Source organism: Prionailurus viverrinus, chromosome C1, assembly GCF_022837055.1.
Source record: "Prionailurus viverrinus isolate Anna chromosome C1, UM_Priviv_1.0, whole genome shotgun sequence".
In the NCBI taxonomy this organism is placed as follows: domain Eukaryota; kingdom Metazoa; phylum Chordata; class Mammalia; order Carnivora; family Felidae; genus Prionailurus; species Prionailurus viverrinus.
The window spans coordinates 27,339,233-27,352,716 of NC_062568.1; the positions used below are offsets into that span (position 1 = coordinate 27,339,233).

Here is a 13,484-nt window from a genome sequence, read left to right on the forward strand (position 1 = left end):
GCCAGAATGGAGTCTCTGAATCGACCCTACACTTCACTTATGCCCCCTTTATCCCCACAGCCCAAGCTGATCACCCCCTACACCGCCTCACAGCCTTCCCCACCTCTGCCGCCCCCGCCCCCACCCCCACCCCCACCCCCGCCCCCTCCCCCCCCACCTCCCCCTCCCCTGCCCAGCCAGTCTGCACCTTCTGCAGGCTCAGCAGCCACGATGTTTGTCAAGTACAGCACAATAACCAGGCTGCAGAACGCTTCTCAGCACTCAGGAGCCCTATTCAAGCCTCCACCACCCTCAGTGATACAGTCTCTGGCTTCCACCCCACAGTCAGGAAAACCTCAGATCCTGGTGCCCCCCAATGGAGTGGTTCCCCCACCCCCTCCTCCGCCCCCACCCCCCACCCCGGGCTCAGCTATGGCCCAGCTAAAACCGGTGCCCTGCACCCCATGCCTCCCACAGTTCAGCCCTCCCCCTCCCCCTCCCCCGCTGAAGATTCATCACGTGCAGCATGCCACTCAAGTGGCTCCTCCCACACCACCACCTGCCCCTCCTGCCCCTGCACCCCTCCCTCCCCAGGCACCTCCCAAACCCCTTGTGACTGTGCCCCCACCGACTGGCACCAAGACCGTGCCACCTGTCATGACACAAGCTGTGCCACCTACACCTGCTCCTCCAGCTCCCCCTGCAAAAAAGCAGCCAGCTTTTCCTGTTTCCCACATTCCACCCTCTCCCCCTGCTCCTCCTGGCCCTATTCCGCCACCCACGTTACCCAAGCAGCAGAGCTTCTGTGTAAAACCACCTCCCTCCCCACTATCTCCGGTGCCCTCGGTGCCCTCGGTAGTGAAGCAGATAGCCAGCCAGTTTCCACCCCCCCCAACCCCTCCTCACGTGGAGTCACAGCCCTTAAAGCCCCCCACAGCAAATGTGGCCCCTCAGTCCCCTCCTGCTGTAAAAGCAAAACCTAAGTGGCAGCCCAGCTCCATCCCTGTCCCTTCTCCGGATTTCCCTCCTCCTCCACCTGAGAGCAGCCTGGTGTTTCCTCCACCACCACCACCACCACCACCACCACCACCACCACCACCGGGCCCGCCACCACTGCCAGCCACACCCACAGCTTCTCCAGCCTCCGCCTCCGACAAAAGTGGATCTCCTGGCAAAAAGACCAGTAAGACGTCCAGCCCCGGGGCAAAGAAACCTCCCCCAACCCCACAGCGAAACTCCAGCATTAAGTCCAGCGGTAGCGCAGAGCACCCTGAGCCCAAAAGACCCTCCGTAGACAGTCTAGTGAGCAAGTTCGCATCGCCAGCAGAACCGTCAGGGTCTCCCAGCAAAGAGAGCCCCCCTCCGGCAGCACCCCCCAAACCTGGAAAACTGAATCTTTCTGGAGTTAACCTTCCCGGAGTTCTCCAACAAGGATGTGTATCAGCAAAAGCATCCGTTCTGAGTGGACGTGGAAAAGACTCCGTGGTAGAATTTCCTTCTCCTCCATCTGATTCTGACTTTCCACCTCCTCCACCTGAAATAGAGCTTCCTCTGCCCCCCATAGAGATTCCGGCAGTATTCTCGGGAAACACCTCTCCAAAAGTGGCAGTTGTCAATCCTCAACCCCAGCCATGGTCCAAAACATCCGTGAAGAAGGCCCCTCCCCCCACACGACCCAAACGGAATGACAGCACCCGCCTCACTCAAGCAGAGATCTCTGAGCAGCCAACAATGGCCACAGTTGTGCCACAAGTGCCCACCTCTCCCAAATCCAGCCTTAGTGTCCAGCCTGGATTCCTAGCTGACCTCAACAGGACACTGCAACGGAAGTCCATCACCCGGCATGGCTCACTCTCCTCCTCCCGCATGTCCAGAGCAGAACCCACAGCCACCATGGATGATATGGCATTGCCCCCGCCCCCCCCTGAACTGCTTTCTGATCAACAAAAAGCTGGTTACGGGGGGAGTCATATATCGGGCTATGCAACGTTGCGGAGAGGACCCCCTCCCGCTCCCCCCAAGAGAGACCAGAATACCAAGCTCTCAAGAGACTGGTAGTAGCTACCATAGGACTTTATTTTCATGGTGTCTGTAATCAGTTCTACAATCAGCTCACCTGATCACCTATGAATTCTGGTGTTCAGAGCCTCCTAGTATGATGTTGTTATTCAGGTAGTATCCAGCTCTATGTGTGTGTACATTTGCGTGGACACACATAGCTATACACATATAGTGTGTGTATGTATATGTATATATATGTATACATATATGTATGTGTATATGTATATATATAGCTGAGAGTGAATCTATTTATTCCTTTTCTCTCCTAATCTGAAAATGGGTTTGTGTATCTTGGGTGGAAGAGGCCTGGAAGGGGATTGTGTCCTGTCCCTTATGATTTCTATTATCTATCATGTGGATTGGACCAAAAACTTATAATGACTTATTTAGAAGGCATTTTATAAGTGTCCATGCACAGCCTGTCTGTGCACGTTGTGTATTATATCTTAAGGAATAGATGTATTATGTGCTGGTGTCTCAATTTGAGAAGACAACAGAATGTTTGGTGTACCAATGGGGCTTTTGTGTTTGTTTTTTCCCCATTTGGCTGAAGTTCGAACTGCTTGACTGACACTTCATGACTGTACATGAAGGGGCACTTTAAATCAGGAAACTCTGTCAGCATCACGGATGGAGAAATAGTGCAGTATGGGGAAGTTTTCACAGACACCATATCTGTTCGTGCTCGTGCATAGGCAGTAAATATATGATGTAACCAAACCATTCTAGTTGCAGTATTGCTGCCATGATCCCACCCGTATCTAGGATGTGTTCTGTCACAGGTAAGCTCTTCACCTACAATACATGGATAATTTAGTACTATAATCCCGGGTAGTTCTTTTTGTACCGTTGGAATCTTTTTCATAAGCTTTGCGAAGCCTCATCAAGCTTGGCTTCATGATCCTTGCTTTGATTTGTTGTGAGAGAATGTCTGACACAGTACCCCTGGAATGCTCCGTCCCACCAGTTGTAGTGTGTGCTTTAGGTAGACGTTGATAGTAGGTATCTGTAGACAATTGCTATATCAAGTATACACATCCCATGTCCGAAATAGTGCATCATTACAAAAAACAAAGTTACCTTCTGAAATGCGTATTTTTTGTGTGTTGCTCTAGGATGGGTGATTAGGAAAGAACAAAACTGGCCCCTGTGCAGGTATCATTAATCAGGTTGTACTTCGTTTAAGCATGGGACTGTCCTACAGGGAGGGAAAAATATAAATGAGCTTTTTGACAATTTCATCCTCAGCTACTGGAGTGCACTAGGATTCTTGCTTGCCATAGCTTGGTTGTGGAGATTTGTCCAGGTTAACCAGGTGTTCTGATGGAGTAGTGTAGTCCAAAGTGACAATACATGATATGCATGTGCAATTTGGTATAACACAGAATTGTCACTCTCATCACACCCTACAATCCTGTATGTTTCACATTATACTTAGGCAAATTTTTTTTTTGGTCCTGTGAATTTTCCTTGGTATGTGAACTATGTACTGTCTCATCAGTTTATGATGATAAAGTGACCATTACAAATAAAATGCAACCTCAGAGCTGCTCTTACACAATAAAAACTAGCCATCCCAGCAGTGATAAATGAGCACATCTTGTAAATGAAAGTCTCTACCTGTTGTGAATACGGATTACCAGTGCAAAATAAGGATTGTCCCATAAGGAAAAAGTGATGCCATAGCAGTGGGGCAGAGATAGTAAATAATTCAAAAATAAGCAAAAGTTGTACTGTATACACAAGATATTCCTATAAAGCCACCTCCAGAAAAGTATGGCACCATAGAGGATGTGAAGTGGCACCTCACCATTGCCATGGCCCCAGGGTATCGGTCTGCATATTCATGTGCTTACTGAGCAATGTGTACCTTTGTGCATTTTTTAAAGCCCTGCTTCTTTAAAAGGTACTTTGGACTTTTTCATTTGTTCTCAAAGTTCTGTGTGCTTGATATCCTTAGGCTTTTAAAGCGACTTTTAACACATCTGCGTTAATTAATTTAACATGCACAGCAGTTTGGGTAATGGTTGAATACAGATTGCCACGCTCCACTGTAACTCACGAGAGAAGGAATTTCCCATTGTGTTCTGCCTGCAGCTTTATATTCTAAGGATCACCCTTATTTGTGGGGTAAAGTTATTAATATGAATCCAGTGGCATATTCATCACTAGGGTTTTTGTTGTGATGGTGACCTTTATATATATGTATACGTATACGTATATGTGTAGATAGGTGGACTTCAGCTTTGCTTGGGGGGGAGGGGGACAATAATGTGCCCTCAGTCTTCCTTCACCCATGATTTGAGCCCTAAGGTACAGCCGCTGTTTAGTCATTGTAGGATTCCTTAGGCCTTCTTGCCTGATAGTCATCTTGAACTGAAGCTTCCAGCATATCACTTTCCTGAAAGAGCAGCCATCCTTTAGGATGCTCATGGCACGGAGAAGAGAGCAGGGCCAGAGGAGGAACTCTGTCATTCTTTCCCCAATCCAATGGCTAGTCTACAATAGGCTGTTTTCTTTTACCTATCTCCAAAGACAGAGAAGGCTATTAATCAACTTTCCCATTTGTTTTTTGTGAAATGCTGAATAAAAAAAAAAAAAAAAAAAGATTGTACTTCTAGTGTTTTACTCCCTAGTGGAGTGTTTTTAAATTTGGATTTTTGTTGGGATGTAGTTCTGTGGGCTTTTTTGTTTTGGTTTGGTTTTTTGACACTACTCCATTCTCGTAACTTTTCTCTGGTGTGTTCGTGGAGAACACCTGCTGCCAAAGGACACTAATACTGTGCCTTCTTCCACTGCCTTCTGCTCAGCAGCTCTTCCAACCCCACATAGCTGCATCTGGTCAGAGAAGAAAATCTGGACAGCTGAGACTTGGCTGTGCTGAAAAATGAACAGCATGGATGAGCTCATCGTGCTGCTGAGGGCAGTGCAAACAGGTGCCTATTTCAGCCAGTGACTCAGTTAATTAGTGACCCCCTTAACTTCTACCACAGATAATTTCAGAATTAGACCACCCTGGGCTTAAAGTTTTGGCACCAACTTGGAAAGGCGGCAGAGCCTATTCTGTTGATAAAACAACTTACACTAGGTTCTAGGTAATAATACAAATGCTAGACTATTCTGTATTGCAGTTTTATTCAGCTGGGCTTTTACTACTCAAATACATTATTTCTTTAGCTGCTGTAATTTTTTCTTAAGTATTCTTAAGGTTTTCATAGGTACTCATTTAACTGTAAATTTGTTTTTAATTTTGGGGACTTTTTAAGATGAGAAAGATGACGTTTCAAAATTACAGGAAAATGATTTTCATGAGAAAATTTCAAAGTAATGTAGATGTGATGGTGTTTTACAGTCCTCTAAAATCAAGGTGCTCCCGCCCACCAATGGCATACTCTGCTAAGGGCTGTGAACTTTCCTGGAAGTCCTCTCTCTGTGTAAGTTTACTTGCCACTAAAAACAATGCCGAGTTTATCAACAAAGTTTAAACAAAATTGGGAGGTTGTGAATAAGTAATTCCAGTGGAGTGACAACTCTGAGATCAAAATTTAATAGGAGCTGTGCATCCAGTTAGAGTTTGAGAAGTGGCTGTTCTGGGGGAATACAGCTGCTTATCACCTTGTGTCAAGGATGTAAGGTTATAAAATAGCCTGGAAAAAAAGTGTCAGGTAATGGTATGGATTGGTTGTATTTGACTATCAAGCCACCAACAGAACCCTTTGTCACCTTTTTTCCCTAGTTTCATGTTAACAAGCTTTTTCATATACCTTCAGAGCTAATAAATTATAACTGATAGAATGTCTCACATTTTATTCAAGTTTAGACCAATTAAACCTCTATGGCCCTGTTTGATTACAGGGGTAATTACTTGCTTTAAGTAAAGTAGGTATAATAATTTGGACTTACACACTTGATGATGTCTAGTCCTAAAACTCCCTTTCAGGTTGCAAGTATCTTTTGGCACTTCGAGTCTTGTTTCATTGACATCACTTATTTATATAAAGTGGGTTATCCCGAACCCTGTAGGAATATGTGATCACTCACAAGTTGAGATTTGATGTACAGAGAAATGCAATACAATATCCCACAATTTTTTAAGATTTATTTTCCTTTAAACATTCAGTAGAAGAACATCTCTATACCTTTACCAGGCTGTCTCTCCAACTAAACAAGTGCTCTGTTCTTATTGTGCCCTCAGAAGGTCTGTGTGTAAAAGAAACCTGAAATATAGCTGTAGAGTAAATTTGCTAAATAAAAAGAATATACTTGACAAACACATAAGGGAAAACATCTCCAATTCATCTGCTCTTTGTTTGTTGAAGAGAAGACACTATCTGCTATAATCCCCAGTGCCTTGAACTCTTTTGGAGGAATAGCATTTAAAAAAAAAAAATCCAACAAGCAAACTTTGAGGTGCTAATGAAAGAGAAGGAAGATGAGTATTTGTAGTTTGTGCAGAAATAGAAAAAATGTCTGTCTCACAAGAGATGGCTTCATCTAGCTGAAGAGTGGCCACTTTCTACCAAAGACATTTAGAGAAGTAAGTCAAGTCAGGGTGATGGCAAGTACTGCGTATTAAAAGGTAGCTAAGTTCAGAAGTGACCACATTGATCACGGATGGCTATTAATACCAAGCTCATCATTGTTGAAGCCTCAACCTCTTCTTAGGCAGAACATGCTTGCAGCACTTAAAGTCTTTGCATTTTGGGAACTGTCCATTGTTAGATTTATTGTAACCTATACCAAAAACTGCCACTTTTCATGATTCCTACTTCCTATATATTTTTTCTCTACTTGTAAATAATCCCTCCTCGAAAATAAGCATTAACTGGAATGTTTCAAATGATTTTGCTTAATTTTATCATTAGCCACTAGTGAACTCCTTTTATAGAAATGTACAATTACGGTATCATTAGCTTGTGCTAAATATTGTAAAAATCATTGTTTACTGTTTCAAAGGAAAATTGCACATTATATTTAACTGGGATTGCTCGTTTTCCCATTTCTTTAAAAAATGGAGTCAAGGCTTACACTGACATCCAGGCTGTGGGAGCTTTGTTATAAATAAATAGATACAGTGTAGGAATATAGTTTTTTAAAGCATGAAAAAGGCGGCAAAAAGAACTGCATTATAAAGTACCTGATAAGAGGACATTTTTCAAACCATTATGATTATGCACAGCTCGGTAAAGGTGAAGTTACAGTTTTTCTTTCAGCTTTGTTGCTATTTTCTTCTGCTTAAATGTACGCTCTCATTTCATTATGTGCCTTGCTCCCTGATTGTGCAAACCTATATATAGATATATATAGAGATATATATATATATATATATGAGAGAGATATATTCAGTACTACTGACGATGTTTTTTTTTGTTCTGCTGGATTAAGTTATTTTCCAAATTACTCCTACCAGTTACTGTCGGTGAAATATTGTAATGGCTTAGGACAGTAGTCATACAGTCAGTGTAAATTTGTTTTCAGTTATGTGTTTTCATTATGTCAGCTTACCCAATTCTTAATAAAAAGAATACATAGATTTCATTTAAACATGGGGACTTGACTGTTTGTGGATTGACATCATTAAGAACTTGGTTTCGCTGTTCATGTTGGTGGTACCCATAAATAGGCTGTGCGGTAAGAACAAATTAAACACATTCAACTCATTAACCTTTAGTTTTTACTGACAGATGAGAAAGCTTTGGCTACTGAATACATTAGCAATTAAGTAGTGATAATAAATTTTAAGATTTTTCTTCTTAAAGTACAACCTTTTTTATTTTAAAGCTTTGCTATCACCATTATGTGTTGGCCTGCCATGTCGCCATGTCAAGGTATGTACACTGTGTGTTTGCCAAACCAAGGCAAAAAAAAAAAAAAAAGCCCCTCTTTTTATATTAATAGAATTGTATTTGGGGGCAAGTGATCAGAAAATAATTTAGAGCAACACGGAAGGATACACTTCAGCTTACTCACCTTAGTACTTAACCTCTTTGGTTACTTGCATAAATACATTCACAAGACATTTGGACTTACTTTGTAGAATTTTATTTAGGTCAAGTTCTTAGTACACAGCAACAATTTCAAATACAATTTTTGAAATTAAGAAGTCAATGTTCCCCCACTCATCTGGAGGTGGCTTAATGGCACACACAAAAAACATTACTGGCAACAGACTGCTCCCTCAAGTTTTCCTGCATGATTTCTACTCAACTCAGAACACCAACCCTCTCTGCAGGAGCTTAAAAATACAACTGGCCAGATCACAAGTGTTTACATTCTTTTTTGTAAACCATTTTAAGAAGAAAGATGCATGGACACAAAGTATGAAAAACTGCTTTTCCATAGAATTCTGAAGTTGCAAAAGACATTACCATTTTAATGTGAAAATAAGCTTTTTGTGTTTTTTACAAAAAACCTCAAGATATTTAGCAAGGATCATTTATACATAGCTAGGCCCTATTATCAATTTTAAGAATTATGAAATTCTTAAGAAATAGGAACAAAGATCAGCATAAAGTAAACTTCAGGTTATGAGCACAATGCCTCCATTTAAGAACTGTCTTATAAGGCTCTCTCAATAAGGCTTTTTGCTGTGCTCCTGCCAGTGTTGAAATAATAGAACCTATTTTTGCTACATAGTACTGAGTGTAGTAGAGGGTTAAAATGATTATTTTCACTAATTAAGGTTGCACTTAGTACACTCCTTTAAACAATTTGAATACTGATGGTATTTATCGAAACAGCATATCTTTTCAAGTATCTTCCTGAAGACATCAAGTAGAACTCAGTTTTTAAAGAAACATAGCACATTCTATTAAGACAGTTGTAGAAAGAGTACCAGGCGTTGAGTCAGGAACTCTACCACTGTTAACTAGCTGTTATCTGAAACGAAACGTCTAACCTCCTCAGTTAAAATGGAAAATGAACTAAAATTTTTTATCCTCTAGCTCTAAAATTCTATGATCCTAAGTAAATCATGTGAGGGAAATCATCACCTTCACACCAGTCAGGAGTTCCTGGCCAAAGACGTTCAGAAGTGAACAGATGGGAAGTGATTCAGATCCCTTCTTTTTGAAGACTTGGCAGTCACCTGCCAATTCCTCCATCAAACCCTTTTCAGAGGGTAAGGTGGCCTTCAGAACATGTCATGCTCTCTCCACCAAGGAGAAAAGGTAATAAAAATGAACAGTTCTTAATGCAGAAAAGTACCTGCTAAAAGAAAATGAACACAAAAGGATAAAAGCAAACTACCATCATTTTGATGCCTCTCCAGCAGAAAAATCTTTTAAGTAATCATCAGTAATCAACATAAGACAGCTAAGGAGCACACCTGCATCACAGACATCACTGTAAAGATGCACAAAACCTTCTCTCTAGCTGGGTAATAAACAGCAGCAGGAGGGGGAAAGAAAGGGAGGGATAAGAATGTCCCACCTAGTGACTTTTAGGAATACAGCAAAAGTAGCAGGCCCTTGCCAACCCTAAGATGGGAACAGCAGGTGCCCCTGAGGGAGATAGAAGGCAACTAGCCAAAAGAATGGAAAATACTGATCAAGACATCTCAAAAGACTCATATTTACTCCCAATACAGGCTGAATCTCTCAGGGCTAGATTTTGGTTTTTAAATTTATTGCCCTGGTCATAAGGTTAACAAGAAAGTGTATTTTCATTAATTTCCCCATGGCCTTTTAAATAGTAGTACCAAAAGCAACGGGCGGGGTGTGGGGTGCTTAAGTCACTTTTTTTTTTTTAAATGGAAAAAAAAAGCACTTTAGGAGGAAAAAAATCCCCTCTCCCATTAGATTCCCTCTATCCTGTCAGAATGGTTGCTTACTAGTCAGATTTTAGACTTGGATCATCTTTGCCACAATATTATGTATCCTGTAAGATTTCTGTATTCATTTGGAATTCCTACTACCATCTTGTAGTTTATAAAAAGATAAATGGGGGAAACTTACGATAAATCAAGAAATACTACCTTCACAGACTATTAATAGCATGCAATCTATGAAATATTACATACATTAAAAGTCTCCAATTAGTGTAGGCCTGGCCTATCATCATTACATAGCATCCTTCCAAGACAATATAGAGAATTCCAAACTGTACAAAAATTTAAAATATGCCGAAAATCCAACAGGTTTTTTTAAAACAATCACACAGATTAGTACTAAATAATAAAGAAAAAGCTGACCCATGGATCCCCCTCTGCTGCAGGTCTTCAGTATGAAGGACTTCATCAGTGTCTTCTGCACCCCACAATCCAGAAGGGGTCCAACAGGCAAGCGGACTACCACCAACTGTTTTGCACAATTATCTTCTCTGCTTCTGTGGGTGTGAGCTGTGAGAACTATACTGGATTTCAAAATACCTCCTTGCCTTAAAAATCCACTAAGCTTTCTCAGCACAAAGCTATTTAAGTAAAAACTGGAACATCTAATTTCAAAACAGGTTTCCTAGTTATACACCAACACTAAGAAAAGTTTATCCAGGTCCATAATGAACCCGAAGGCTCAGACGACACTTCAGGGCCATTACTTTGAAGGAAAACAGGGAGTAAAGAATGTCAAGATGACCTAACAAAAGCATGGAGCAGAGGCAAGTTAATGAACACTAAATTCAAAGTGTTGAAGAAATCTAAAAGCAAACAGCTAACCTGCAGTGTGTAGGAGGAAAACCCCTACAACTTTAAAACGAAAAGTCTTGATAAGGGAACTCTATATCTGGGTCTCAGTTAAATGGGGATGAAGTTCTGTGCTCAGATTTGTAAGCAGAATATTAACTTTTGCTTACACCGAATTCCCTCACACACTAGTGCACACTTGTTCATTTTTCAAATTTCTCGACCTCTACTATCCTGTTAAAGGCCTTCACTTGAAGTAAATGCAGCTATTGCCTCTCCCCTTTCACCCAGCACCGGAAAATGACCTGGCAAAAGGCTCTTCTGGCCAAGTCCCTGGGACTGGGACAAACCCACAGCACTGTTGGGTCTGTGAGCTGGGTCATCGCCACAGCTTCCACCTGCTGAGCAGCAAGCCCTCCTGGACGTTTCCACTATTTTTTATACTGATTAAAGAAGATGAGTAAATCCACCTGCCTTACAAACTCCACAGCATTTGAAGCTATAACTTGTACAGACAGAAAGAAATACTTGTTATTGTTTCTCTCAACATTACATTAATTTTTAGCAATGTAATTAGATAAGTATTTGGCCTTACACCTCTTATCCCACGATTCTTAGTCTGAGGTACAAGGTTCAAATTCTCACCAACAGAAGCTACTAAAGCCAGTCACACAAAACTGGGAGAGTATTTCCCTTTCCTAGAATTGAGTAAACTACTCAGCAGCAGCTAACACTGGCCATTAACAACAGAGAGGACGGTAGCAAGACTTTTGTTCCCAGTGACTGTTAAGAGACTTGAAAGTAGCTGCTATTTTCCAAAAAAGAATTTTTTCTAAATAGTGAAAGAAGTAAAGAAATAACTGGTCTGACCTCCAAGATTCTACTCCTGGAAAGAATGCCTAAGGCAAGGGTTTAGGATGCCTATTGAGCAGAACGTTTCTACAGTTCAATCTCTTCAGAACCTCAGGACCTCACATCTAGCTTCACGCGCCTACTTCAGTATACGATCCGGGCTACCACACTTCACACATCTGGGTACACAAGCCATTAGTGGCAATGCAGTCTCATGCAGCAGCAGCACATTAAAATCAAGCCAGCGATTGTTAACCACCCTCAGAATGTTTGGGGACTCATTTCATCATCCTCAATCTACAAACTGAAAAACATGAAGGGATGCAAGTCAGCAGCGTTAACTCATCTGGTGCACTCAAAGTGCTGAGAGAATGCAGAATTTACAGTGTTAAGAGGAAATAAGTCATCGAAACAATTATAAAAATGGTTAAGTATGGTATTTAAATACTAGTTCACTTCTCCTCATACAAGTGGAAGAAAGTGTGGGGTGCGGGTACGGCGCGAGACCACAAGGCTGACCCTTTAGCACAGGCACTGAAGAGCATCCAATGCCACAGATTCTGCAGGAGGAGAAATCCCAAGGGTGTACAGTATTCCTGAGAAAAATCCCAGATTTTTTCTGAATCAGTCTTAACCTGATTTGTTTTACAGAGTTATGCTATTATACCTCTGATATATTTAGAAATGGTCACTTTACTTTAATCCAAACAGGTCAGCATAGTACAAATAATGGCAGAAAGACCCATTTGTTCAGATTCAGCTTGCTTTTTTAATACTGGGGAATAAACCAAAAAAACATAAGTAGTTTGTGTCCTTTGTATCTTTCCTTCATTTCACTGGAGGGGAAGCCCCAGGGCCTTTTGATAATCTGGGAAGACCTGACTATTCAGGGAAGCATAGCCCTGCTGAGCTTTACTCAGAATAATGCATGATAGACTCAACATAATTCCCGGGAAAGAGCCCAGTCACTCCATTCATAACTCCCTCATACCAACCATCATCATTCTTCTTGATGACATAAATAATGGCTCCTTCCTGAAAGGACAGCTCATCTTCCTTGTCTTTTGTATAATCATAAATTGCCACAACTAGAGGGAAAAAAAAATAGGATGTGAAAAGAATAATATTCCTAGAAAGACAAATAAATGAATAATATCCATCCTTTCCCAACTTCTGCAGCACTTCAAACAGTAACTTTCTAAACACAGACTAAAAAATTTGTTTCCTAATACCCAGTTTATATACAGTGGAATCCCATCTTGGAGAGGTTAGGTTCAAAACAGCATAAATGGCAAAAAAAAAAAAAAAAGAAAGAAAGAAAGAAAGAAAGAAAAGAAAAGAAAAAAAATCACATTTAGTCAAACTTACCTTCAAGAGCCTATGGACAAATACCTCATTGAAGAAAGATGCACAATCCCAGAATCGGGAAAGATGGCTGCTACTTCAGTTGAGCTTGTATTGAAGCACCATATTGTGTAAATCTTTAAACATGAGAATTATACTAGTGCAGTGAGATGCACCATAAAAGGCAAGTGAGAAATTGAGAGAGAATAAGGGAATAGCAGATTTACTTCTCCTTTCTCAAACTCCCTAGAACTTATACTGGCTTAAGGCAGCATGTGTTTTGAAAGAATATATATAGTAGATTCCCATTGTTCACACATATAACTTGTAGGAAATTCAGTAAGTTAGAGTTAAATTGGGATACCCTGTAACTTGCTCAACTCCATGTAAAGATTTATCTTTTTTATAAAAAGATCTTCTGCATCTTCATTATACCACTCAGAACTCCAGTCTCCATCTGGCCATCATTCTGATAAGTATATACTGACTATTAGTTTTTCATACAACCTTAATCTTCACATACAAAAACAAAACTACAACAGGGACTTAGGATGTAATGCAACTTACCCTAGTTAATTTTTGTTTCTGGGCTGCTTTAGTAAAATTTAAATGGCTTTCTTAATCTCTG

At 41.1% G+C, this 13,484-nt stretch overlaps 2 protein-coding genes across 28 annotated transcripts in view; one reads left to right on the forward strand and one right to left on the reverse strand.

Moving 5' to 3' along the window:
* The window catches only part of RAPH1 (Ras association (RalGDS/AF-6) and pleckstrin homology domains 1), a 109,011-nt gene extending 101,427 nt beyond the window's left edge, over positions 1–7,584 (forward strand). For all 5 annotated transcript variants that reach the window (XM_047872755.1, XM_047872754.1, XM_047872756.1 and 2 more), the window contains one exon: positions 1–7,584. In XM_047872755.1, the coding sequence (XP_047728711.1) occupies positions 1–2,037 (2,037 nt within the window). In that variant the 3' untranslated portion in view covers positions 2,038–7,584.
* A 482-nt stretch (positions 7,585–8,066) lies between these two features.
* The window catches only part of ABI2 (abl interactor 2), a 125,520-nt gene continuing 120,102 nt past the window's right edge, over positions 8,067–13,484 (reverse strand). For 18 of the 23 annotated variants that reach the window (XM_047872771.1, XM_047872766.1, XM_047872765.1 and 15 more), the window contains one exon: positions 8,067–12,600. In XM_047872771.1, coding sequence (XP_047728727.1) covers positions 12,425–12,600 — 176 coding nt within the window. In that variant the 3' untranslated portion in view covers positions 8,067–12,424. The remainder of the gene's footprint in view (positions 12,601–13,484) is intronic. The other 5 variants (XM_047872782.1, XM_047872781.1, XM_047872779.1 and 2 more) reach the window with 1 other exon arrangement.